The 27333-nt window shown below is 42.3% G+C and overlaps 2 protein-coding genes across 4 annotated transcripts; one reads left to right on the top strand and one right to left on the bottom strand.

The window, feature by feature from the left end:
* Positions 1–334: 334 nt before the first annotated feature.
* PRSS23 (serine protease 23) lies at positions 335–18032 on the bottom strand. Of its 3 annotated transcripts, none has more exons than XM_065528830.1 (2): positions 17887–18032; positions 335–1886 (listed from the first exon to the last, which is right to left on the bottom strand). In XM_065528830.1, exon 2 carries the CDS (start codon positions 1871–1873, stop codon positions 722–724), a length of 1152 nt encoding a protein of 383 aa, XP_065384902.1. In that variant the 5' UTR covers positions 1874–1886; positions 17887–18032; the 3' UTR covers positions 335–721. The 3 variants fall into 3 exon arrangements, with proteins under 3 accessions (XP_065384902.1, XP_005579354.1, XP_005579352.1); XM_005579297.4 differs by lacking the exon at positions 17887–18032 and adding an exon at positions 9486–9739; XM_005579295.4 differs by lacking the exon at positions 17887–18032 and adding an exon at positions 8838–8947.
* LOC102132061 (uncharacterized) lies at positions 8628–20272 on the top strand. Its single transcript, XM_074015743.1, has 4 exons — positions 8628–9157; positions 9588–9749; positions 12050–12193; positions 19221–20272. The coding sequence occupies exons 1-3, from the start codon at positions 8628–8630 to the stop codon at positions 12111–12113; spliced, it is 756 nt and encodes a 251-aa protein (XP_073871844.1). The 3' UTR covers positions 12114–12193; positions 19221–20272.
* The last annotated feature ends 7061 nt before the right edge of the window (positions 20273–27333 follow it).

Genomic DNA, 27333 nt, shown 5'->3' with positions numbered 1-27333 from the left:
TGGGAGGGCCATCTGCAAAGACTTCCTACAAAGCAGAGCAACAGCCTTTGGAAGAGAAACTATTTTTGGAACTAAAAGCAGCTTGGGATACTGGTTTACTATAAGGTATAGTTTAATATGTGTATCAGTATAGTCAACACATTGTTTTACTGTTCAAAGACTACTGTGCAAATGCCTTAAACCCAAAATATTCTAACTTCCTAACAAATGTTGTCAAAGTTCCTAAATAGGAACACTACCTTATGGAAGCATCAATGATCAGGCACTGGAGAAAAAAACGAAAAAACCCACCACGAAGATGAATCTCAGAAGAAAACACACATGCACACATGAATTCATATCTCTTGTATGCCAAATATTTAATATAAACCTTTGAAACAAGTTCAGATGAAATAAAAATCAAAGTTTTCAAAAATGTGAAGGATTAACTTAATTGTCAAATATTCCTCATTGCCCCAAACATCAGTATTTTTTTATTTCTATGCAAAAGTATGCCTTCAAACTGCTTAAATGATATATGGTATGATACACAAACCGGTTTTCAAATAATAAAGCCAGTCATCTTGCAATTTTAAGAAATTAGGTAAAAGATTATACGACATATTACACACACACACACACACACACACACACGTGTGCACGCCAATGACAAAAAACAATTTGGCCTCTCCTAAAATAAGTCCATGAAGACTCTTAACTGTTGCCAGGAAGGAACACTGTGTCACCCCTCCCTACAATCCAGGTAGTTTCCTTTAATCCAATAGCAAATCTGGGCATATTTGAGTGGAGTGATTCTAACAGCCACGTTAAAATCCTGTGGGGAACCATTCATGTCCACCCACTGGTGCCCTGAAAAAATGCCAATAATTTTTCGCTCCCACTTCTGCTGCTGTCTCTTCCACATCCTCACATAGACCCCAGACCCGCTGGCCCCTGGCTGGGCATCACATTGCTGGTAGAGCAGGTCATAGGTCTCATCTTTGACGTCGCAGAAGCGATACACCAAATTGCCTGGTCGGTCATTATCATAACCAGAGAAGTGGATTCTGCCCCCTGGCAGCTGCTTAGCAGGAGGGCTCACCCCAATCTTCATAAATTTTCTCTTGTGGGGCTTTTTGAGTTCCAGGAGGGCATAGTCATAATCCATGCCGATGTCGTTGGCATTGCCCTTGATCCAACCCTTGGGCACATGGGTGCGTTTCACCCGGATCCACTGAAATTTCATCTTCTCGGGCATGGCTGAAGTGGAGTCATTGGCCCCTCGACCACCATCTTTAAACTTGGGCTTCAGGAAGCCCACTCGAAGCTTCTGGGTTCCTTTCACATAGGTTTTTCCATCGTGTATGCAGTGGGCAGCTGTGAGGACATGCTTCTCTGCCACCAGGGTGCCGGTGCAGCCTGTGGATAACTTCACTGATGTTGAGAAAGGGTAGTTGAGCAGGAAGTCCTTCCCAAAAATGCTGAACCTGCTGTCATAGCCATAAATCTGCCGCTTCCTCCGAGACTTTCCTGAAGACCCTGAGTCTCGGTGTTGGGCCCCACCTCCACTACTGCTGAGGATGTAGATGCCCACCTGTGTCTCCGTGCGACTGCCATTGGCATAGAGCGTTTCATAAGACAGATATTGCTTGGCCTCTTCATAAGTGGGCAGTGGAGTTCCCTTATGACACTGGGGTCCACATGAAGAAGATACTTCCAATTTGGCTTCGGCTCCAAAGTCTGGCTTGGCTAAACTGAGGGTAGACTGGGGCAAGACGACAGGGAGGCGGTATGCAGGCCAAGTGGGTTTCCAGGGGGCACTGTAAGGGCTCACTTGTCCAACAGCACAGAGCAGAAGGAAGAGAAGGAAGAGGAGCCCTGGAATCCCTGCCATGCCGAGCACTGTTCTGTAGAAACAAAGACAAGCAGGTCAGGAGGGCAAGGGCTGAACATTCATTTACTGCAGACAGCAAAGCCCAGCAACAGGCCTGTCATTGTTTCTGTCTTTGAACCCTCCTCAGGAATCAGGGTGTGGAGAGGAATCCTTAGATAACGGTCTCACTTTCAATGCAAAGGCTCGACCTTAGGAACGTTCCTGTGGCTGGGTGCCTGAAGTGAAATTGGGTGTTCCTTTTTTTCTATGTTTAAGATGCCCCTAATGATGGTAGACTACAGAGCAGCATGCATAAAGTCATTAGTCCCCTGGCTAATTGAATGACTGGCCCCAATTTCCATGTGATTTTGAGCCCTCTTTGTGCTTGATTCTAAACCTCCTTCTCTTCTACCTTCCTGATGCCCCTGCCTTTCCCTCGTGCTTCTCTCATTCTCATTGTAACATGTACTTGGATATTTTCAGAGCAACTTCTCAGAGCTCACTCAGAGGGTCAATTTAAATTACATGGCTTACTGAGTGACTGAGACATCAAAGAAGGACCGCTCCACAGTGTCACAATTACCACCACTCCTATGGTTTTTAAATGATGGTGCATTCGAGAAAGGGTATGAGATTTTTTGTTTTTGTTTTGTTTTTTGCTTTGAATTTACAACAACCTTTACTATTATATATATTGAGTTCCAGAGTGGCTAGGCTTCTAATAAAATATTCCTTCTTCCTTTGGATTATGTCGTACACTACCAGGATCTTTGTCAATATCTAAAGCTCTAATGTTGCATCCAGCTATAACACTATGACTGTTACCATTGGTTACTTTTTCAGTTGTTGGTATCTGTATTTCCAGCTAAATCTCTTAAATTTGGGCATGTGCTAACACTTAACAAAGATTTGTTAAATGGATGCTTGTATTAATGGAAAAGTGAATGAATGTTGCATGCTGACTGCTTATGACAATGATGTACATGGATGATGTGGTAGCTCAGAGAAAGAGCTTGAGGCCAGTTGTGGGAGTAAGAACAAGAGAGGCCTTCTAGGGGAAGTGATGCTTGAGAAATAATATGCCACAGCCTCACTCCAACCTCTCAATATAGAGGACCAAATGTATAATTTGGCAAATGCACCCATTGTTTAGAAGCAATAGGAGTCCTAGTAAAGGTGACACTGTGGAGCTGTCCCTCCTTGATGCCTCGGTCATTCAGTAAGCTGTGTAATTTAAATTTACCCTCTAAATGAACAAATTGCCCTAGAAATTTTCCAGGCATCACCTGATGTTTCAGATGGGTACTGAAGTTGAAAAGAAGTCTGCTAACATAAGACAGAAGGGGATACTTAGGGAAGGGAAACAAGAGTCTGTGCAAGGGCACAGCAACATGCAACCATGTGAGTAATTTTGGGAATCACACTGAGCTCAACAAGGGTGGAGTAGAGGAAGTGGTGGAGGCAGCAGGTAAGAGCTAGATTCTGAAGGGCTATGTGTACTAAATGAAGAAGTTTGGATTTTACATTGCAAGGTATGTTTAAATGCCCAGATCAATCATCCCACAACAAAAACAACAAGGAGGAAGACTGAAAGTGCTTTCGTAAATGTTTAAGCATCAGTTGGCTCTCAGTGGCTCTGACTCTTCTGGTTCAATAGAAGCTGACTCAGCAGGTAGGGTAACTCATTCACAACCAAGCATCCAAAAACAAGGAGCCCGAAGGGGTAGGTCGCGGGAGGCTCTCAGAACACAGCAGAAGTCAGGAAGAAACTGTTCTGTTATTCTCATTCTCTTCCTGTTTGAGAGTACAGATCTACTGACAACTGTGGGTGCCTTTTGCTCCCTTTTACATAAAACTAGAAAATCCCAATGATCTGACGTAGTATAGGGGAGTGTGCCTATTCTCATTCCCAATATCCACACTGTGTTTCTAAACTATGTGTGTGCCCCACCCACCTCTGGGACCTTTTTGCTTGACTCCTCTTGGCTTCCACTTCTGTCAGGGAGAATAGGGATACGAAAAGAAAGAAATAAGGTCCTGGAAAAGCCGGTTCCTTGGGACTCCCTGATTCTTTGAAACTCTACTTGTCTCCATCTTTCCAAATAGGAAGGGTCCCTGAGCCCTTTTGTAGGAAGGACATACATTTATTTCTTTAAATCCTTGAAGTCATGGGACGCCTGCATATGTGCACACACGTGTTTATATGTGCTTGTTGGGAGTACTGCCAAGACTAAACGTTCTAAGTAGACTAGGAAGGGATGCCAACACTAGCTGAGTCCTCCTCGCCAATGGAGAACTGGGCAGTGAGATGGGTGTGGTGACGACAACCCTTTAGGAGATCTGTGGGGCATGGTTCTGTCTGATTATTCCCACCTACTGGCTGAGGATTCATCCTTTGGGCTTATCTAGGACTTGAGCAGCCTTTTCTCTATGTAAGTTGCTGTCTAGGTGACCAAATGCCCCACTCACACCAGAATCCCTGCCAAGTGTGACATGGACTACGAGGAGTAATAGATCTCCCACATGGCTGTATCTTGGGCCCCAACACACCATCCTCTCCTGCCTTTGAGTAATGTGGGGAATGGTAATGTGGCTTACATTGAGCAGCAGACGTGGTAAGCCAAGTTTTACTTCAGCTTATCTTAAGAAAGAAAACACAGAATGCAGAGGTCCAAGCTGCCAAGTGTTCTTGTTTTTAAAATATGATTCTTGGGGGAGACAGAGTAGGAGATGAGGTAGTATTATACTGTGTATTATCATCAGCTACAGAGAATATTTTCAATGTGCATGAAGAACATGGCAGTTACAATATCCTCTTTCATTAGCCACAGCCTTACTCCAACCTCTCAATATAGAGGACCAAATGTATTCTTTGGCAAAATGATGAATGATTATGTCTCAAGAACCTTTGCGATCAGTTATGAATCACAGAATCCTGTTAGAGAATGCTAAAGAGTCTACTGTATGATAGAATATGACTAATTCAGAGTTCTTACAACTTAAATTCTGTTCATTTAGCCAGGAGTGAAGGAGAAGCCAGCCATCTATAAGAAACAAAACAAAACAAACTGCTAACCCAACACGACAGTGTGAAGCTTTAACTTTGAAGAATAAACTTTTCGGAGACTCAAAAAGTCCTAATTTCTATTAGTTTGCAACTCTGCTTCCAAGTTCTCTACATTACTAAACCCTACTTACTAACTTGTGTGATGACTTTGTTCTGACAGCATTATATATCTTGCTTAAAGCTTCCATGTAACCCTAAAAGTTATAAAATTGCATTTAAAACACTTTAATTCAGATTTAGAAATGAATGTAGACTTTTAGAAACGAATTCCCATCAAATTATTTCAAATGGATTAGGCTTAGATATTTTTAAAATAATCAGAAATTAGAAGATACAGCTGTAGGTTCTCAAGCCCTTAAATGGGTTTAAACTGATGTCTGTATTAAAGCTACAAGCTTCTTAAGTTGCTCAGTCCTTTACCAAATGTTTATTTAGGGTGGTTTAGAAATTCTTCTGAATAGCATCCTCAACCAGACGGTCTCTTTAGCTGGTCTTTTTAGCTCTGGTCTTTTCAGGTCCAGGATTCCCTAATTTTATAATTTTCCAGAATCACAGAAGTCCAGGTCAGGGACGATGCTGTCTACAGTGTCTGTACTGTCATTTACGTCTCAAGACCATTGATTCATGGAATTATGGAGGGTGGAGGCAGAGGAGGGGGAAAGGAAAAGGAAAATGTATCACGCTAATCTCTCACTTATCTGGCAGACAAGGTTTCCCTGATCAGTCTGCAAGAGGACCACTGTTTGAGAGAATGACTTAACTCCATAGCAAAAAAGCGCTGGGAGGGAAAACCTCATCTTTAGTTCATATATTCTCTATTGTACAAATTGTGACTCCGGCAGAAGGCAGCTTTCAAGAACGGAGTGGAGGGATGGCTGGGTGTGTATGCTCTTAAGACAGGCCCCAAAGAAAAGCCTGAGGAACAAACAACACTCCTGTCCATTAAGGGTCTTTCCTGAGGCATTCGCAGCCTGCCCTGGCTCATCCTCATTAATAACACAACAAATGATGCGCAACTGTGACGCTTTAAAATTAGGTTTGTGGATTTACATGAATTTCTCAACTCACATGATAATGGATTAATTTCTCAGAAGACAAATAATTATTGCTCCCATTTGTATAAACGCTGGGTAAGCCTGTGCTATACCTGTTTATTTAAACATAAACACTCGTCTAAGGCATAAACAGATGTAATGAAAACATTCATAATCCCACACCTGGAAAGGTAACTAATGAGTTATATAATTTTAAATTCTCTCTCACCCTCATAAATGAATGAATCACCATATCCTTGCAGAGCTGCCTGAAAGACTCACACCTTAAAAATGGAATGAAGATTGTCAAATCTTCTCCTTTTACCTAAGTCTGGATGAAGAAAATTTAGGTCTATAACATTTCACCTCTAGGAATAAACTTTTGCTGAATAAAGATTCCTCATATACATAAATTATCTGCTAAGGTTTCCAACTAAGTGTTTCCGTGCATCATTTTACCTAACTGGCAGGGAAGAATGGAAAACGAAGGTAAGAAAATATTTTTTCACCATGCTTAGTAATACAGAAACTATTCATTTTCCAGCTTTGGGTATCTGATTCATAAATGGGTTACACATTCCACCCTCCATCACTCAATATGAGCCACTGTCTGAAAATATTTATACTTTTTGAGGATGCTGCCACTTCATAGGCCCTTGGTGGTGGGACTTCGCACATTTAACAGATATGCAAACAACAATCTCTTCGGAGTCTGGGTGCAGTGACTACTATCTCCTGCAAGGCACTTTAGTCTTGAAAACTGCAACAACACAGGTCTCCTCAAGAGGGCCACTGTTTGAGAGAATGATTTAACTCCTATAGCAAACAAGTGCTGGGAGGGAAAACCTAAGCCTTAGGCCATGTATTCTCTATTGTACAAATTGTGAATTCCTGCAGCTGCTATAGACAGTAATGACAGAAAGAAATGGCAGGAACGTTTGCAAAGATACAGGTTTTGGACACCATTTGGAGAGATGACAAAGGGTCTTCCATGGAATCAGTGGTCAGGGATATGGAACAGTGAAACCATGCTAAATCCTAAAGCAAATGGATAAAAATGAACCAAACTCTGTGAATACTCTGCAGTCAGGCTTGTTCTCGTTTTCCTGAGTCACAGACCCTGTTAAGGCAAAACAGACCTAATCACATAATAGTTTAAGAATTACAGTCTTGTACAGGAAACTGCAAGGCACTTAAAAGTCCAGCAACCCTAAACACAATCTTGTGGTCAAATGAAGTTTAGCTTCTTCTCTATCGGATTTTAGGTAAACTACATTGAGCCTGGGATAAACCTGGCAGGCGAATAAGAACAGAATGCAAAATAACCTGCTAATGTTGAGAACATGAGAAACAAATTCCCTGGAGTCTGTGGGAGTTAGGCATGAATAATGCCTGGTGGATGAAATCCTAAGGGATCTATGAGAAGAGAGATGTGGGAGAACCTGAGACTATTAACCATTGCAGACTGGGGACAAAAATGTTCTCAGACACATTAATGGACACTTACGCTACAGCCAGAAAATGCATCCATATTCACCATCCAGCTGAATAAGTCGTGTTACAAAAATGAGATCCGTATTAGCTACCTTGGAAAAAGGCTTCCTTCCCAGTTTAGACACAAGAAAGGACAAGTTACCACTTGACTTTAACTAGGAAAACTGCAGAGGAAAACTTTTCATATGCAGATGGGGTGCAAACGCTTTCACAAATAAACATAGTGGCTTCTGGGGGCATTTTCTCAGTTCCTTCTCCCCACTTCACCTCCAATCCACTCCTGACAGACTTCATGGTAGACACGGTTATAAACCTGTTGCAAATACCCTCATGCATAAGTAGGATCTTGAAACAACATGCAATAAATATCCTGATACTACTTTGACATAGGGCTTTTGGCCACAGCTGACTTCATCTATAAATTCAATTCTTTCTCACATGACCATGTGAAGAGGATTCCGGCACTGGTCTACCTGCTCCTAAGGAGCGCACAGGGAACCATCAAATTTAGTTTCAGGAGCTGAGAGAAGCAAGCCCTGTTCCAATACCTACACTGAGTTTCTGAATTCTTAAGGATGTCGCCCAGTAGGCAGTAAAACAAACAGAATTTTTATCAGCTGCTTTCTTCTGAGGTGCTGGAAAGCAAACCTAATTTGTATTCTGGAGGGGAGTGGTGGTGTTCCTTCATCTGAACAAGTCTTCTCCCGCTCCTTTTAAAACTTGAAAACTTTTATTTAAAAGTTAACTCGTGAATGCCTACAGGCAGAAGAACTATTTGCTTACAACAACTGTGGTTAGTTGAGACTGTAATGTCTAGGGTTAGCACCCCCGGAACGCACACGGGCATCCACTACGGCTCCAGAGAAAAGATTCTATTTCCCAGCCTGTATTTGCTGCACTTTTGCACTTCTCTTGCTTGCTCAGGTGTGTTCACAATCACATGCCCAGGGTTAAAAATTAATGTTCAGAACTTGATGGAATCGCGTATATGCAAAACTCAAGGAAAAGAAGTAGTGGTGGTGTGTTGGGGGGTGCATGGGGGTGTAGCCATCGCCCCTGCCGAAGGACAGCTTGCCGAGAGCCGGCTCTCTCGCTTCCCAACCAACATCCTGCACTCAAGACAGTAGTCTCAAAATCTTCTTTCCCCATCCGTTTCATGGGTAACACTGCATGAATCCAAATGCCCTGCAGCCCCCGCTGTCTCCCCAGAGCTCCTTCAGGCCCCCAGCCTGCGTCCTGGAACACCGAAGACGGCCCTGGCGAAGTCTCCGGTGCCTCCAGCAGCCCGCAGTTACCCCACCCCGTGCACACCCGGCCCTTTGTCCCGCTCCTCCCGGCGCCTCGCCTCTCCCGCTCCCGGGCGGACGCCCTAGTATGTGCCCGCACTCACCCGCGCCGAGCAGCCCGCCCGGGCCGCGGCTCGCTGCGCCGCTCAGACAGGTGTGGGCGCCGGGAGGGAGCGCGCGGCTCCCATGCCTGCCCCGCCGCACAGCCGAGTGCGAGCGAGCGGGCGAGCAGCGCAGGCAGCTGGCGGGTCCGCCCCCCGCGCCATCCGAGGCCCGCCCGCCCCGCCTCCGGCCTCGGGGAAGCCGCGCGGCCGCCGCCCGCCCCACCGCACACAGACCGTGCCCCACCTCCCCTCGCCGCCCGCCTGCGGCCGGAGCAGGGTCGCGCAGCCCAGAGGGCCCGAGGCCTCGCGGCCTCGCGCAGGTGGGCCCCGGTGGCGCGGCAACACTCGCCAGTCCCAGCCTCTCGGCGCCAGGCAGCGCCGGCTCTGGCGGTCTCTCCTGCCCGGGACCCGCGCGCCGTCACCCTTTGAACATTGCGCATCCCCGGGTCTGGGGCGCGGCCTCCTGAGCAAGACTAAGGCCTTCGCTGCTGGGAGCACGCTGCCAGCTCGCAAAAAGACCAGGTCCCCTACAAAAGGCGACCCCTCCCGCAGCAGCCTAGAACTACGGGGCCACACCAGATGCATGGGGAGCCCTGGGCAAATTTGAAGAATTTGTTCAGAACCTGTGTGCACCCCACCCCTACGTACACTTTTAGCGCCTTAAGGTGTTGACCGAACTCCTAGTTTCTCCGGAGAACAGAAACCTATATTCCCATGATAGGGCCACCAATGCTTTGCATTTCCTTACAGCACCCAGTGTTCTGCGTGGAGCCCAAAGCACCGGGGGTGCTTGGCAGCTTCTGGGCGGCGGGCTGGCGGGCGAGCCCACTGGCCTCAGTTCTTCATCGGGGCACCAGCTGGTGGAGCCACCTCCTCGTCCAGTGGGCCTGCTTCCCTGAGTCACTCCAAGCGGTCGGTATCTTGGTGGTGGTGGTGGTTGGGGGCCAGGGTAGGGGGTGTGCGGGGAATTCTCTCCTAACCAGGCTGGAGACCTAGCCATTTAAGGTCCTAGTGTTAGAGCCTTCCTATTTAACATAGATTACCGTGTATTATGCGTTTTCTGTCAACTAGCTTTACATATAGGCCATTGTGGTGAAGAAGGTGCAGAGATTACACTGATTTTATAAGGAACAGGAGGTTTGGAGAGGTTTAATGACTTGCCCAAAGTCACACAGCTACTGAATGGTAGGACAAGATTTTGCACAGAGCCTTGCTTTCTGTCAGGCTACTTAGCTTTCCTTTCTCCTATCAAAGCCTGCTCTCAGAAAGGGAAGATGTAAAGTACTATTTCACAGCACGGTGTTACTGATATGCCTAATACATTGGCGTTTACAATTACTTTTAAATAAGAAAGCCCTGAACACATTATTCTGTGGTCTTTTCTTTTTGAGACAGGTCTCCCTCTGTAGCTCATTCTTGAGTGCAGTAGCGGGATCATAGCTCACTGCAGCGTACACCTCCTGGGCTCAAGTATCCTCCCTTCTTAGCAAGGATTACAGGCGCAAGCCACTGCTCCCGACCTGGTGTTTCCTAAATAGAAAGGAAACTGGTATTTTCCACCATTTTAAGGGCAAAATTTTCTTAGACCTTTCCAGGCTTGGCTTCAATTGTTTTATTTTAAAATGTCACCTTAACATATATAGACAGACCAGGCTCAGTGGCTCACACCTGTAATCATAGCACTTTGAAGACCAAGGTGGGCAGATTGCTTGAACTCAGGAGTTTGAGACCAGCCTGGGCAACATGGCAAAACCCCATCTCTATAAAAAATACAAAAATCCTAGCCAGTTGTGGTGGCACACGCCTGTGGTCTCAGCTATTTGGGAGGCTGAGGTGGGAGGGTGGCTTGAGCCCAGGAGGTGGAGGTTGCAGTGAGCTATGATCACCACTGCACTCCAACCTGGGTGACAGAGCAAGACCCTGTCTCAAAACACACACAAACACAAAACCAGATATAAGCTTATGTTACAGCTTTTGACCAACTCACAAATAAAACCAAAACAGATAAAAATTTTCTTCCAGAATAATAACATTGAAATTAGTAACGTTTCCTGGACAACTACCAGCATTGCATGGTACTGACAGCTGAGGCGTGGGTACCTTTGAGTTCCCTGTGGCTCTACCACTCTCATGGTGTATGAGGTGCCCAATGCAGACTCAATTCTCTCACCTCTTTCCTTCGTTCCATCTACCACATCTCCTTTGCCCACACCATATGTCATTGCAATGGTCTCTCTTGACTCTAATACATTATTTAGGTATTCGTGCTATTTCTTTCTTATTAACATAGCAAGTGAAGTGGTAACTCTTGCTGCCAAAGACTAGTACGCACAGGTGCTGCAATCAAGAGGCAGTACTTGGTATGAGATAGTCATCCCAATGATCCAGAATGTGTTTATATTTATCTTTTATTATAAACATTTTAAAAATTAAATTGAGGCACTCTAAGGGTCTGTAGCTCCCGATTGAAGAAACACCATTAAAAGATAAATATCTTAATGGAGGAACTGGAGGTATAGCTGGAAGGAGGAGAAGAAGGGAGAGATTTATCAACCATGCTCAAGTCGTATTAGAGTTACTTCAATCCAACAAATATATATTGAACTAGACCTATTACATGGAAAACATTGCGCTAGGCACAAAATTAAAGAGGTGGCAATAGGAGGACCATACAGCAACATAATTAAGAGTGGCCAGTGGCATCTGACTATGGGGTACCAATCCAGGGTCTGATGCTTACTAGTTGTGTGGCTTTTCGCTTAACTTTTCTGTACCTCAGTTTCGTCCACTGTAAAACCAGGACTTTCTCATGGAGTTCTTTTAAGAATTGAATGAATATACATAGTGTGCTTCGACAGTTTCTTACATGGAACAAGCCCTTAATGTTAGGAATTATTGTATTTATCACGCTTGGCTCTGCTTGGAGTGTAGTCCTCCAGTACCACCTCAACCAGCTTTGACATTCATTGCTCATTTTTTTTTCCTAGTAGTTGCAGTGTTTCAAGGTAGAGTCATGGAGAACAAGATGATTATTCCCATCATTCAGAGAGAAAAACTGAGGCACAGAAGGGCCCAGGAGCACAATAGTCCCTCAGCTGGTCTCAGGGACTACTGCCTACTATCCAAAGAGCTAATAGGCAGGACTCTAACTACAGATGTTCCACGGGGGCTCAGGGTTTGAACATTCACCACTGGCTTTTGTTCTTCCTTAGAGCTGCCAAGAGTAAAATGAGAGGCTACTTCCTGGCTGTTAGATTGTCACCACGATTGCCATAAGGACGAGGATAGAACTGTATTTTGACCTCTGAGACAAATGACCAGTGTAAACAGCAGTTGTCTTCAGGCTAAGCCTAGAGGTTTGCTTTTCTTTTTGTACTTGTCCCATTTCCCTCCCTGGCGGGGAAGGGGTAGGGGGAACCAAAGCTGAAATCCTTACTGCTTCTTAAGAACTCAGTTCAACTCTATAATTGTAATTCCCAAGTACTTTTTATATGCATGGCAATCGAGTTGTTGAAAATGCATTCAGGGCAAAGCCCACACATTTTCTGATCATCCACTCTGTATGAGGTTATTTGGGCTGTCGGGGAGAGAAAGCAAATACCCCTCAGCTCGAGGAATTTATGCAACAGACATAAACAAAATCAAATATAGGAGAAAGCAAGATATTGGCTGGATCAGGATACAGACGTGAGCTAGAGAACATGAAAGAGGGAATCATTAATTCCCACTCTGGCAGGTGCTGAAAGCTTCTCTGAGGTAGAATTTTAGCTGAAGCTCAAAGCATAAAGATCTGGACATTATCTCACTGTGTTCACGAAACTACTTTGTAACATAGACAAGAAGAAAAATATCCACTGTATAGATGAGAAAATCAATGCATAAATTAAGGGAGCAGAACTAGGACTAAATTGTAATTGTAGCTATGCTTAGGAAATGCATACTATATGCCAGGTACTGTGGAGTATATTTTATTATGTGTAATCTTTAAGACAAATAGAGAAGCTATGATTTTCTTCATTCTGCAGATGAGGATTCTGAGGTTCAAAGTTTTAAAATAGTATACTGGGTGCCACACTACAGTACAAAGGATCACAGCTGTGACCTCTGCCCAGTCTGCCCCATTCTTTTGCCAGATTCCATTGTGTTATATTGCTTCCCAGACTTGCCTTTTCCCGTGCTGACAATAAGGAGGTTGCATCAGTTTCTGATGTCACTCTAGCTCTAAGTATCCTTTTGATTCTATCTTGCTTTTGTTCCAATTATGTAATAACTCAATAATGACCTGTTAAATGACCCCAAAGCAGGAAACACGATGGGACTGAATGATACTTGGAAACTTAGGGTGGCATGACCAGCACCAACTCTAAACTCAACCTCAATTCAATTTTAGTGCTTATTTTTCGTAAGACCAAGATCCATATGTAGCCTCAACAATTTAAGTCAGTTTGAAAGTTATCAAAAAGGATTATTTCTAAGGAGATAAATGGGCATATTTCAAAATCATTTCCATATGGTTTCATATTTCTTTGATGATAATAACAAAGTATTATGTGGATTTTGTAGTTTAGTCAGTAAGTGGGGGTTTTCGGCTCTGTGTAGTGAGTGAAAAGAGAATTGGAATGAAAGTCAACACAGGGTGGGGCATTCTAAATGTGTCTTGGCCATAGAGGTGCTGTGTGACCTTGGGTAAATCACCACACTCATTGGCCTTAATTTCTTGTCTATAGAGAGCCCAGATAACCTGCTGTTATAGTCTATGAGCTTATGACATAGTAATCCTTATGGGAAGATGATCTACATCATTTTTAAATTTTGGGGCACCCATGGTGCCTACCGTGGGATCCTGGAGTAGTGAAGGATGTGAAATTCTGTGGTCAGACTGACTTGGATTCAACTTAGAATTCATTTATTTGTTGGATGAATGTGGGCAAGTTACGTGACCTTCCGTGCCTCACTTTTCTCATCTGCACGATGGGACTGATTTTGGGCTGTTGTAAAGATTCAGTGAGATAATCGGTACAAAACCCATAGCATCGAGCTCAGCACAAAGTAAATTCTAAATTGACAATACCTATTATTATTATTATTATCGTTACTATCTCTGCTGCTGCTGTTACTACTGTGAGTGCTCAATAAATGTTTTCACAAATTGTTGAATAAATAAATGAATATCATCAATACTAAAAAGTTTAATCCAGACTTTATAAGAAAAAATTTATCCCAGGACTCCTGTTGACACCCCCAAATCTTGTTGTCTTTGGTCTGGTCTATAGGCAAGAGAGTTTTAATACTGAATTTAGGAAGAATTATAGATTCAGATGAAAGCCATGGTTGTATTTTTTGTCTCCTCCTCCAATCTCCTCTGTCGTACCATCAGTTCATTCATTTAACAATTACCTATTGAACCATGAATATTACAAGGTTTATATACTTGTCAGTATTTTTTTTTTAGGGCAAAACCACATTTTTCTTATAATGCAGGTTTTAAATGTTTCTATGGTAAAAAAAATAAAACCCCCATAGTAAAATTCCATAATAAAAACAAATTTTACAAGATAAACCACTCAAATCTCTACAGCACTTAATACAGAAAACAAATATATTTGTATTACATTCAAAACTTTCTAAAAATTTCTATTTTTGTTAAGTGTACTTATTACTCATTTTAAGTCTTTGGAAACATAGGTAGTCAGGCACTCTGAATGTAAATATATGAAGGTGTCATATATAAACGCTTAACAGGTAAAATCGTTGTAGGGTTAAATTGTCATATTGGTACATATGGTGGGAAAAAAAGAGCTGCACAGCAAGGAAAAGCTTTAATCCTACTTAGAATATGTCAATCTAAAATTATCAGAAAGAAAAATAGACTTGAGTACTCACAATTTCCTGTATACTCTGGGCACTACTGTAAACTGAAATATTAGGAACATTTTGGAATAACTATGTGTTTCTCATTTTCTCTGGTCAAATATGAAGAGTCTCCAGTGACCTGCGTGGGGTTTCTCTGATCTACTCTAACTTGCATACTGGATCTTATGATCAAGAACAATAGAGAAAATGAAGATTTTATATTGGAATTTTTTTCTAAAATCTTTATAACTTTAAAAATCTTTTATGGAAAATTCTTGTTTTATGTTTATATTTATCCATAAATGTTGGATTCTCTCTTTACTCTTTTATAAGGAGTAAGCTTTCATGTGGTTCAATGTGGGGTCTGGATATTTGAAATTGGGTCTTTTATGAGGTTTCTCCTTTTCTTTCTGGAAAATTCTATTCATCCTTCAAGCTCAAATATCAGCTGTTCTCTGAAGTCTTCCAAACCCTTTGGTACGAGATTTGTAAGTTTATGTTTTTTAGAGGGTTGTATTAAAATTATATCTTATGTTGTAATTATATGTATTTACCTGTTGAAACTCAAGCCGTCCAGAGCTTGTGGGTAGGAAATCTGTCTTGTTTTCCTTTATAGTCTTTCTAGTTTTCTGCTATAGTCTAACAGAGAACCTGGCTCTTTGCAAAGGCTTATTTAATGTTAATAAATGATTAAATAAATTAATGAATAAAATTCTAATTAGTTAAAAATATTAGATCAGAAATAATTTAGCTTGCCAGCCACTAGGAACAGGACACAGTGAGTGTACATGAAATTTTACCACTGGGGCTCCCACACTCTCCAGAATGTAAATCTGAACTTCCGTTTAAGATCTGTTTCCCATTGTTTCCTTACAGGTCATGTCAGACAACAAATTCAGTTTCCACTTGGTCTGCTAATTACATTTCACTACTCATGCTATGGCTACATGTTGGCATTCTAGGTGCCATTTGTCCATGATTTATGACATTTGACTGGCTTTCTGCAGAACTCTTTGCAGTATGCTCTGAATTTGGCCCCTGCAGGGTGTTCAGAGTTGCTCTACCAGGGAGTCCCACAGGATTATAGAATGCTGTTGGACAATATCTGTTTCTCAAACTCTATTCCCTCCCACACTTCTGGAAGAGTTCAACAAATTGTAAAAAAGGTAGTTAAATATGGATATTACCATTTCAAATACTCTAAGAAGTCTTGCATAAAGAAGTCTAGTTAAGTTTGTTTATCTCAAAGGTGCCCACTCTTATTTGACCATGGAATCTTTTTTTCAATACAGAAGTAACATTTCATAGTATATTAGCCTTCTAAGGAACAGAATTGGAGCTCAGGAGCTCAAGACCAGCCTGGGCAACATGATGAAACCCCATCTCTATAAAAAACACAAAAATTAGCTGAGCCTAGTGGCACGTGCTTGTAGTCCCAGCTACTTGGGAGGCTTGAGCCTGGGGGGTCAAGGTTACAGTGAGCTGTGACTGTACCACTGTGCTTCAGCCTCGGTGACAAAGTGAGACCCTGTCTCAAAAAGAAAATGGAGTTTGAGAAACATCCTCCATAAGTTTACTCCACTTCTGTGTTTTTGCCTTTCTTTCTTTGTTCATACTTGAAACTCTTTCTTTCATACCCATCTGTCTACCTTCTATCTGTTTTTCAAAGGCCTAACACAATGTTACATCTTCTACAAAGTATTTTTGTTGGCCTTTGTTTTCCCATAAGACTTTCTATAACTTTCTCATGGCTCTTGTAATTTTATTTGTTTTATTTTCAGCTTATGTTTCTTCTCCCCTATTGTTGAATACCATGAGTTTGCATCTCTGGCCTACACCTTTTTTGGTAGGGTGTATTATTCAGGGTCTTGGCAATAGCACATTTCACCCTAGATTGGTTCAAATGAAGATACTTTAATGAAGTGGCTACTTACGGAGGTGAAGACAGGGTAGAGGGAACAAACAAGCCAGAGAGGCATCCAGGGTCTAGCAACAGTGAGGAGCCATCACTCCTCTGGGCAAGAGGCAAAAAGGAGGAAATGCTGTCCCAGAGCCCAGTGAGCACGAGCACCTTGGAGGGAAGCCTGCTTCCAATTGCCAGGTAGTCCAGAGAGTTGCAGCTGCTGCACAAAATGGCTCCCCAAGGATGGAGGGAGTTGGAAAGAAGCACCCTGACCTCTTCTCTTCCTACTCTGATCTCCGGAGGCCTACCAAAGTCAGCTCACAAGGGAGTTGGGTTGGCTGTCTACAAGGACCAGCCTTCTGGGCACAGTGCAGGGTAGTGAAGGTTGGAGAACTCATGAGAGGGAGGCAGACAGAAAATAATCAGCACACTTGGAAAGCCTGCTTCAAAATAGGGGTAGTGACCAGTACTTTCCTCACAGGGCTGTAAGGAGATTATAGGGATTTCATTAGAAAATGCATCCAAATATTAGCATATTGCACAGAGCCTGATTCTCACATTATTTTAGCTATTGATAACAACTCTGTGAATAGCTACTGGTATAGCTGATTGAGGAAGATGTCATGCATTGCTTATTTTGCAGCTCTTACACATACAGCACAGGCCCTCTGAGCAGCAGGGCCATGAATGGATGCCATCAGGTGTGCCATGGGTAGTCACTTTGAACAGAACTCACAGGGAAGCTAGTTTGGCTGTTTTGACTGGAATCATCAGTCAGTCTGACCTTGAAAACAGACAGCAGTGAGCTGACTTTAAAACTTATTTTTAACTTTCAGCAGATTGTTCTGGCACTTCTTCCCCACAGTCCAGGCCTCTAGGTTTTCCTTTGTCTCTTTGTGGAGGTGGGAGCTGCTGAAAAACAAGTGAGCTTGTGAAGAGTGCCTCACAGCCATCACTGGAAATGGTACCAATTTGTCACATTTGAAAGCCAGCAAGAGGGGGCTGGCCCAGGGGTTCAGCAGGGGGATTTGTACCTATAGAAGCAAATTGCTTCCTCCTTTTTCAGAAGAGTAACCTGTTTTATTTCAAACACAGGATCACCTGGCTCCTTCAGCCCTCAGCACACAGATTAGGGAAACCACAAGAATAATCATCCTTGTTCTTTTCACTTCAAAGCCCTGCAGAATGCCACAAGGGCTGGTTCTCCCATCTGACACAAGAGAGGCCCTTCCAGGGCTGTGCTGGTTTAAGAAAGCCCTTTCCTGGGAGCTGGGGGAGTGAGGTGGGACTTACCACATGAAGGCAAATCTGTGTCAGACAGGGAAGCCACACAGGTACCCTCCACTGCAGCTCTGCGCCTGTTCTCCTGGAGAAAGGGTGAGTTTGCAGGGTGACAGCTCTGTGGAACCTGTCACACTAACAGAGGCAATGAAGGTCACACTGGGACGAGATTCCAGTACTGACACCAGCAGCTGCAGGTAGGGACTTCCTTCAAGGAGGAGTGACTTTTTTCTCCCAGTTTCCGGCAGACAAAAATTACTGGGAAAAAGCCCCTAGATCCTGTGGGATCTGTAAGTAGTTGCTCACATTATCATCCCTGCCCCTGGGAAATCAAGACATAAACCCAAACTGTTAATAAATGGCTGTGATGTCACTGCACCCACAAGCCTCACACTTTCTTAGTGGGCCAATCTTGAGTCTTCTGGCTCTTCCTGGAGCACACAGATATTTGGTCTCTTTGCTCAAGGCTGGCAGGGGTGCTGTTTGGGGAATTGTGTGCAGTCAGGGTGAGCACAGAGTCTCCAGATGAGAAGTGGGTCCACTCCATCAAACAGCAGGGTGATAGGTAATACAGTGGTTTGAGGATCATGCTGCCAATAAAAATGGGCTCTTCCCAGCAATGTGACACCACTCCAAGATGACATGGCAATTTTCCTTGTAATGTGAAAATGAAAAAGTCACTTGGCTGCAATCCAGGAAGACCCAGGAAGTCTAAAGTACCTAAACTACCATGACCTCACAGTTGTATAAATAGCATTTTGGAAAATGAGGTTATCCAAGCTATTTACTCTTTCAGGACAAGAGATAGCAATCTCTCTCTCCCTCTCTCAGTGCAATAAAATTGAACTCTTAAATCCTTAAAAACCTTCCTGCAGGAAAATTAAAAACAAATAAATGACAAGCCTTTGATTTGTTAACCTAGCTTTGAAGGGTTGATTGCGGACTTCAAGGCAAATTCCAGTCTTGGTAGCAGTCCCCCAACCCCAGCTACAATCTGTGATTTTATTATCAACTCTTTCATCCTCTGCCCAATGATCTCCAAGCTTCAGGGAAATGAAGTTCACTCAAAGATTGGGTATTCTTGATCTAAGCATGATAGGTATCAACCTTTGCATTTAGTCTGATCCCTATCTGACAAGAGAAGAATGAGTTAGCTAATAAAATGGTTTCATGTAAAGTTATAGTTTTAAATAGTATAGGTTGGTGCAAAAGTTACTGCGGTTTTTGCATTGTTGAAATTTGCCATTTGATACTGGAATACATTATTAAATGTTATATATCATTTTAATGTACATTCCTTAATGTTTTTTGCTAATGACTTACTTGCTATTTTATATTTATTTTAGACTATAAAAATGATGCCAGACAAAAAGCAAATTTAAGCAATTTTCTTATTCGAGTTCAAAATGGGTTATAAAACAGCAGAGACAATTTGCAACATCAACAACACATTTGGCTCAGGAACTGCTAACGAAGGTACAGTGCAGTGGTGGTTCAAGAAGTTTTGCAAAGGAGAAGAGAGCCTTGAAGATGAGGAGCATAGTGGCTGGCCATCGGAAGTTGACAACAACCAACTGAGAGCAGTCATTGAAGCTGAACCTCTTACAATGACACGAGAAGTTGCTGAAAAACTCAACATCTACCTTTCTATGGTTGTTTGACATTTGAAGCAAATTGGAGAGGTGAAGAAGCTCAATAAGTACCCACTCATAGGTGCCTCATAAGCTGAGAAAAAAAAATGTCATTTTGTCGTTTCTCTTATTCTACACAACAACAATGAACCACTTCTTGATCAGATTTTGATGTGCAACAAAAATGGATTTCATATGACAACCGATGACGACCAGCTCAGTGGTTGGAACTAGATTCTTCTAGCTCCAAAGCACTTCCCAAAACCAAACTTGCACCAAAAAGTCATGGTCACTGTTTGGTGGTCTGCTGCCAGTCTGATCCACTACAGCTTTCTGAATCCCAGTGAAACCGTTACACCTGAGAAGTATGCTCAGCAAATTGATGAGATGCATCAAAAACTGAAAGGCCTGCAGAAAGGTCAACAGAAAGGGGCCCAATTCTTCTCCACGATGTCGCCCGAATACACATTGCACAACAAATGCTTCCAAACGTTGAGCAAACTGGGTTACAAAATTCTGCCTCATTTGCCATATTCCCCTGACCTCTCACCAGCCAACTACCACTTCTTCAAGGATCTCGACAGCCTTTTGCAGGAAAATGCTTCCTCGGCCAGCAGGATGCAGAAAATGCTCTCCAAGAGTTCACTGAATCCTGAAGCACGGATTTTTACACTACAGGAATAAACAAACTTATTACTTGTTGGCAAAAATGCGTTGATTGTAATGGTTCCTATTTTGTTTAATAAAGATATGTTTGAGCTTAACAATAATAACTTAGAATTCACGGTCCAAAACCGCAAATACTTTTGCACCAAATTTACTTTTGCACTTTTAAAAAAGTCCTTATGGCATTGATATAGTTGGAGTCCATCTTAATAATAATCACTTATAATTTACCACGTGCTAGATACTTCCCACTCCTTATTGCGTTTGACTGGATAACCCTGAGCAGTAGTAACTCAAATCCGTCTTTTTACTGGCAAGAACCTGAGGCTCCAAACAGTTAAGTAACATTCTCTGTTCAGAGTGTTGGGAGAGAGGATGAAAACCCAGAACACTCTATCCCAGATTCTCATATAAAGTTCCCTATGTTGTTTCTGTTAAGATGCTTTTACATGCAAGTAATGGAAAACCCCAATTCATTCTAGCTTAAAAAATAATGAAATGAAAAATCAAACCAAGAAGTTCAAGGTCAGGGTGGCTGCAGGTGAGGGGCACTCAAGGCACCCTCTCTGCTTCTCTTGGGGTCCCCTCCTCTGTGTTGGCTCAGCCCTCAGGCTTGTGACAAGATGAAGGGAGAAACAAGCAAACATCGTGTATAATTATATCCAGGAGACAATCAAAAGGGGGCTTTTCTTGTATCTCTTAGGAGCAACAAATTTATACCACTCCCCACAGCTGTCCTCATATTGCAATGGCTGGAATTCAATGGTCATAATACATCCTTTGCTAAACCTGTTATTGGAAAGGGAATGAAGTTACTTTAGTTAGTCTAAGGTAGGTGGTGTGGAATAATTAAAAGAGCTCTGGACTAGGGTTCAGAGATCTTGGGTTTTAGTCCTAGTTCTGTCATCTACTTAGTTATGGAAACTCGCTAACTGGGTAGCCTCTCTTAGACCTTACCTTTTCCTTATTGGTAAAACAGGGCCAACAATTCCCACCCTACTGATCTCACCAGGTTGTTGTGAAACAGGAATGAAGTCATGTCTGTAGAAACATTTTGTAAAGTGTAACACACTACTTAAATGCATGTTATGGCTTCTATTAACATGATTCAAAGAGAGCTGTTGATCATGAGACACTTTTTCAATTAAACTCATCTGTGGTACTTGATCTCATCAAGATGATAGTTTAGAATTTGTGTGAGTTTTGCCAAAGATTTACCTAAATTTTACTTTTATGCTGGCAGATTTATGGTGTAAAATAGGGGGAAAGTGTGAAATTTAGTACTTAAAAAGCCAATTTTCAAGCATCCAGATGAACTTCAACAGGAAGTCTATATATAAATTAGGATAGGTGAATAAGATTGGTTATTTATAAGTTATTTTAAAGTAGTCATCAAAAAAGTAAGTTTTCTAAGAAGCTATTATACACCTTTCTCATCCCTTCATTTATACCAACTCAATAAACATGTATGGAATATTATCATGGGAGGAGGGGATGGAGTACACAAAAAAGTAAATCTGAAACAGATTTACTGCTGAAAGGACAGTGGCTATCTAGTAGTTAAAAATTCTAGAGAGCAGACTAGATAAAGCAGCTATAATAAAATATAGGAAGATAAGAGGAAGTAATAGCTCAGTAATGAAGGAATAAAGGGCTGTAACCACTCAGAGGGTGGAAACAATTTTCAGCTATGGTGTTAGGGAAGGCTTCATGGACAAGGTGTCACTTGAATTAGAAGCTGGTAGATTTGGATATGGAAATAGCAAGTTCACCTGTTCACGTATATCAAACTTGCTTCAAAAATTTGAATACCCAACTGGAAAGCAAAATCCTTTAGTATAAATTACATAAGAGATGCAGCAAAAAATAAAAGTTGGAAAGGTAAAGATTGCGGGTAGAATACAGAGGGGCTGAAATATTGGACCAGGGAATTTGAACTTTATTCGGTAGGCAATGGAAGTCAGTGAAAGCTTTTGGGCAGTGTGCCTTCATTATATCTGTGCTTTATGAGGATTAATCGGGCAGCTTCTGGAAAGATAGATGCAAGGGGAGAAAGTGAAGGTTGAGAGACAAACTAAGAGTTTGCACATTCAAGCAAGAGTTCATGAGAACCCGAAGTAGATTATGGACATTGAGATGGAGATGACATATGGATATGTGATATTCTGGAGGGAGAAACCTTAGGTCTTGGTAATTTATATAAAAAAGAGTTGGGGAAATGGGGGAGTCAGGGACTTTTCATTAGGACGTAATTAAAAAAGTCACCCAAACTTGACTTGCCTAAATAGAGAAGTAAATTTGGCTGGGTGTGATGGCTCACGCCTGTAATCCCAACAGTTTGGGAGGCCAAGGCAGGAAGATCTTTTGAGGTCAGGAGTTTGAGACAAGCCTAGCCAACATGTTGAAACCCCATCTCTACTAAAAATACAAAAATTAGCCAGGCATGGTGGTGCACATCTGTAATCCCAACTACTTGGGGAGGCTGAGGCAGGAGAATTGCTTGAACCCAGGAGGCAGAGATTGCAGTGAGCTGAGATTGCACCATTGCAATCCAGCCTGGGCGACAGAGGGAGACTCCATCTCAAAAAAAAAAAAAAAAAAAAAAAAAGTAAATTTACCTATTAACTTAACTGAAAAGTCCCCAGAATAGGATCAGCCTTGGAACTGTTGAACTACAGGGCTCAAGAAACATCATCAGGATTTGGGTTTCTCTACTGCTCGGTTTTTCTTCTGTGCTGGTTTCACTTTAAGGTAATCCGCATATGCTATTAACTTTTATTTTCCGAGAATTAAAACCAGCAGAAAAGAGGGTTTGTCTTCCCCATCAGTTCCAACAACTATCCTGGACCCTGATTCCCACTGGCCAGGCAGGGTCACCTGCACATTCCTGAAGTAATCCCTCTGGCTCTGAGATATCATTGCTGATTGGCTTGGACTCATGTCTGGTCTTTAATTTCTTATTCTTGTTTTAAATAATTTGCCCATGAAGACAGCCTAAGTGTAGGCCACTATAAAATGCTGCCCTGTGACCAAGATCAGATCTCATTCTGATGAATTCTTCCTAACCAAAAGACACGATTCAGAACAGTGACAGCTTTTCATTCCATTTCATCAACTGCAATATTTTTTAAGGCATTTCTTAAGGGCCTGGCACATGGCTAACCTCATAAAATGAATAAAACCAAACAGTATTCAAATTGGAGAGTACAAACCTACATAAACGCTAAAAAGATTTCAAGTCTGGGAAAAGGGTACAGCTTATCTGAGAGGTGACAAAGGAGTAACTATTAACCTAAGCCTTGAAGCAGCTTTACATCAGAACAATCTAGGCAGGGCATGGTGATGCACACCTGTAGTCCCAGCTACTCAGGAGGCCAAGTTGGGAGAATTATTTGAGCCCAGGAGTTCACAGCCTGTGTAGCATAGTGAGACCCCATTACGTTTTAAAAAGAACAATCTAGGCAAGGCACTGAATGCCAACCAGATGTTGACAAATCATTTGAATTTCATTTGAAATAAGGTAATTGCTTGAAAAATAACATGCACCATCTGCCTGATCTGAGTCTTCTCTTTATACAGCACTTGACTAAAGAGTATACTTAAATTAAAAGTTTACTAAGTGTTTATGTGTATGAAGAAAGCTTATCCCTTCCAGAGAATACTATGAAAATTCCTCTGGTAAAGAAAAGAAGCATTCATTCTGTGAAGTGACCCTTGCCTCAGATCTGATGGGTACACATCCCCATTTCCATGTACTGGATTTGCTTTAAAGCCAGGTACTCACATCTGAGCTGCGTGAAGGAAAAATGTTGAATCCCATTATAAGACTGTTAAATTTGAGCTCTGTTTTATTAAAAAGAAAATGTCTACTTGAAAAGTGTTTGGCTTATGCCTGTAATCCCAGCACTTTGGGAGCCTGAGGCAGGCATATCACCTGAGGTCAGGAGTTCGAGACAAGCCTGGCCAACATGGTGAAGCCCCATCTCTACTAAAAGTACAAAAATTAGCTGGATGTGGTCGTGCCCATCTGTAATCCCAGCTACTTGGGAGGCTGAGACAGGAGAATCACTTGAACCTGGGAGGCAGAGGTTGCAGTGAGCCAAGATTGTGCCACTGTACTCCAGCCTGGTCGAAAGGGACTCCATCTCAAAAAAAAAAAAAAAAAAAAAATTTTTTTTAAAAAGTGTTAAAGGCACAAATGCAGCTTGAATCAAGTTGTTACCAAAATCCACACTGCTGTGTGCATATTTTTAAACATATGGCAGAGCCACTCCTTCAGTTTTCCAAAGTGACTATCATCCTGCTGGTGCAAACTGCTGTAACGTGTAATTTGGAATGAGATCAGAAGTTTGAAAATTAGAAAAGAATCTGGGTGGAACTCTTGATTTTTGATCCTGCAAAGCAGACGAGTGTACTGGTTTAGCCAGAGCTGGTTGTCCCAATACAATACAATCAACAGGTCTTGTAATCAGCAGTTCCCGGGAGGCTGCAGGCTTGCTGCAATATGTCAGCTGGATTTGTGAAGCCCAGGAAACCTCTTGGCCCTCATTAGACTCATAAAAGTCATCCTGAAGAGACACAGATGTTAACAACAACACTGATAGAAGGCCCAGGTTTGGAGGGAATCACTTTTTTCTTAATTATGCAACTTCCTAACTGGGCACTGGGAAGGCAAGGGACAGGTGGACGGGAAGGATGATGATTTTAGAGAGCTGTGTTTCCTTCATTTATGTGACTGCCCCGACCAAGATATAAAAAGGAGAGATCAGGGAAGAGTGTTTGCATTTGGTGATCTGCACCTACCATAGTGCCTGACACATAGTTCACGCTCAATAACAATTTGTTGAATAAATGAATGATTGAATAAATCAATAGTGTAATGTGAAAAGTCCCCCATGTTATGTTTCTGGGCATGAACTATACTTGAGCTCTCCACAGGACCACCAGATGGAGACTTATTACTGATTGGCTGGGAGACAAAAAGTTATGCAAAAAATTTACTCATTTTATTCATCTTAAATCTGTACAGGGTTCAAACAACTCCTTTCCAAAGTTATTTTGAAATGTTTTCAACCATTTTCCCACAATAAATAAATTCTAGGGAAAGAATTCAGGAGCCAAACCCAAAAAACAACAACAACAACAACATTCTATCCCTCTGTTGAATATACAACACTAAAAACAAATAGTTGTATACGTTGGATGGACTGTTAGTGATTTAACATTAGAGAACTAGAGAAACTATTCAAAGTCCAGTGCCCAAATGACTCCCTGTTATCCCTGATTCTATATCTATACTTGATAAACAGCTAGGCTCTGGAGGACTTTTAATACAGGAGGGAAAATACAGATGCAGCTTGGAACAGCCAGGCTGATTTCAGTGTTCTGAGAATCTGATGAGTGATTAAGTGATCATCAGGATAACATCATCTCTTCTCATCACTCAAAATTTTAATTTTTGTAGAGGGTCAGCTTTCAACTTTTAGTTTTGTCATTAAGTCTGAACATCAGGAATCAAAAAATTCTGAAGAAAGGACAAGTTAGGAGGAAAAAGGCAGAAGTAAATTCAAGAATCAAAGTGAGTCTGATTCATAGTGAAAGACCCTAAATGGAGCGTGGGAAAGAATATTCACAAGCAAGTCTTGGGGTGTATGTGTGTGAGTGAGAGACAGAGAGAGAGAGAGAAAGAGAACGAATGAATCTCTGAAGGCCTTGATCCATTCTGGTTCAGATGGAACCTGTAAGGAGGGACACACATCCATTTTAAGCAGGTGACTCAATGACTAAGGCCCATGAGGCCCCTCTGCCTTTGCTCTGAAAGTTTGTTTGCTTTAGCTGTTTAATAACCTGAGGCCTGCACTGGCATTCATGAACTTTTCTCTTATTGAATCCTCAGGGTCTCTCTTCAGGCGTTGGAAGTTTGTGAGTTCTGCTCCTTGTGTATCCAGAAAGTCACTTGGCAGCTCAGTGGAGAATGGCCTTCTCCATTCCCCACCCCAAGACCAGTGCCACTTACTCTGTCCCTGGGGAGTCCCAGTGTCCAAGGAACTAATCTCTCTAGTTATCTTGTCCTTGTTGCCCTCAAAGATGCACACATGAGTGGTTTCCACTTTGAGCTTTACTGCTTATTACTCCTGTAGTGTTTCTCAGCCTTCAGGGAACCTGCATGAGAATTATTGAGGTATTGTTTATCTTATGACGTTTGTTTAAAGGTCCAAAAACTGTTCTGATAATACTCTGTTTCTTGATCTAGGTGCTAGGTACATAGGTATATTCAGTTTGCAAAGGTTCAGTAAGGTATACACTTATGAGTACTTCCGGTTGTATATTATATTCTATAAATTTTTTTTTTTTTTTTTTGAAGGAGAGATGGGGTTTCGCCATGTTGTCCAGGCTGGTCTTGCGCTCCTGACCTCAAGTGATCCACCTGCCTTGGCCTCCCAAAGTGCTGGAATTACAGGCATGAGCCATTGTGTGGGGCCCCTAGTAAAATGTTTCTTAAAAACCACATGAACTGGCCGGGGTGGTGGCTCACGCCTGTAATCCCAGCACTTTGGAAGGCAGAGGTGGGCGGATCACCTGAGGTCGGAGTTCGAGACCAGCCTGATCAACATGGAAAAACCCCGTCTCTACTAAAAATACAAAATTAGCCGGGCATGATGACACATGCCTGTAATCCCAGCTACTTGGGAGGTCAAGGTAGGAGAATTGCTTGAACCCGGGAGCCGGAGGTTGCAGTGAGCTGAGATCGTGCCATTGTACTCCAGCCTGGGCAACAAGAGTTAAACTCTTTCTCGGAAAAAAAACAAAAAACAAAAAAACAACAACAAAACAAACAAACAAAAAACCACGAACCAGCTACTGATTCAGAATCTCAGTGGTTTTGGGCCCGCTTACCAAACTCCTCAGGTGATTCAAGTTTAAAGGCCTTTGTGCGGAGCGGAAACATATAAAAGGTAAAGAAATTAGAAATACTAAAGAAACATTATGCAAATGCTTATTGTGGTGTTTCCTGGCCTATTTCATCTACCCATTCATGAGCACTTATGCTGTGAGTGCATTGTTTTAGAGCCGAGGATCACTATAGTCCAGGTGATGGCCCAGGTTCCTGCCCTACTACCATTGGCCACTGTCTGCAGAGGGACCCCTGAGCTGACCTAGA

This window comes from Macaca fascicularis, chromosome 14 (assembly GCF_037993035.2).
Source record: "Macaca fascicularis isolate 582-1 chromosome 14, T2T-MFA8v1.1".
NCBI classification, from domain to species: domain Eukaryota; kingdom Metazoa; phylum Chordata; class Mammalia; order Primates; family Cercopithecidae; genus Macaca; species Macaca fascicularis.
This window is presented reverse-complemented; position numbering and strand designations above follow the sequence as displayed.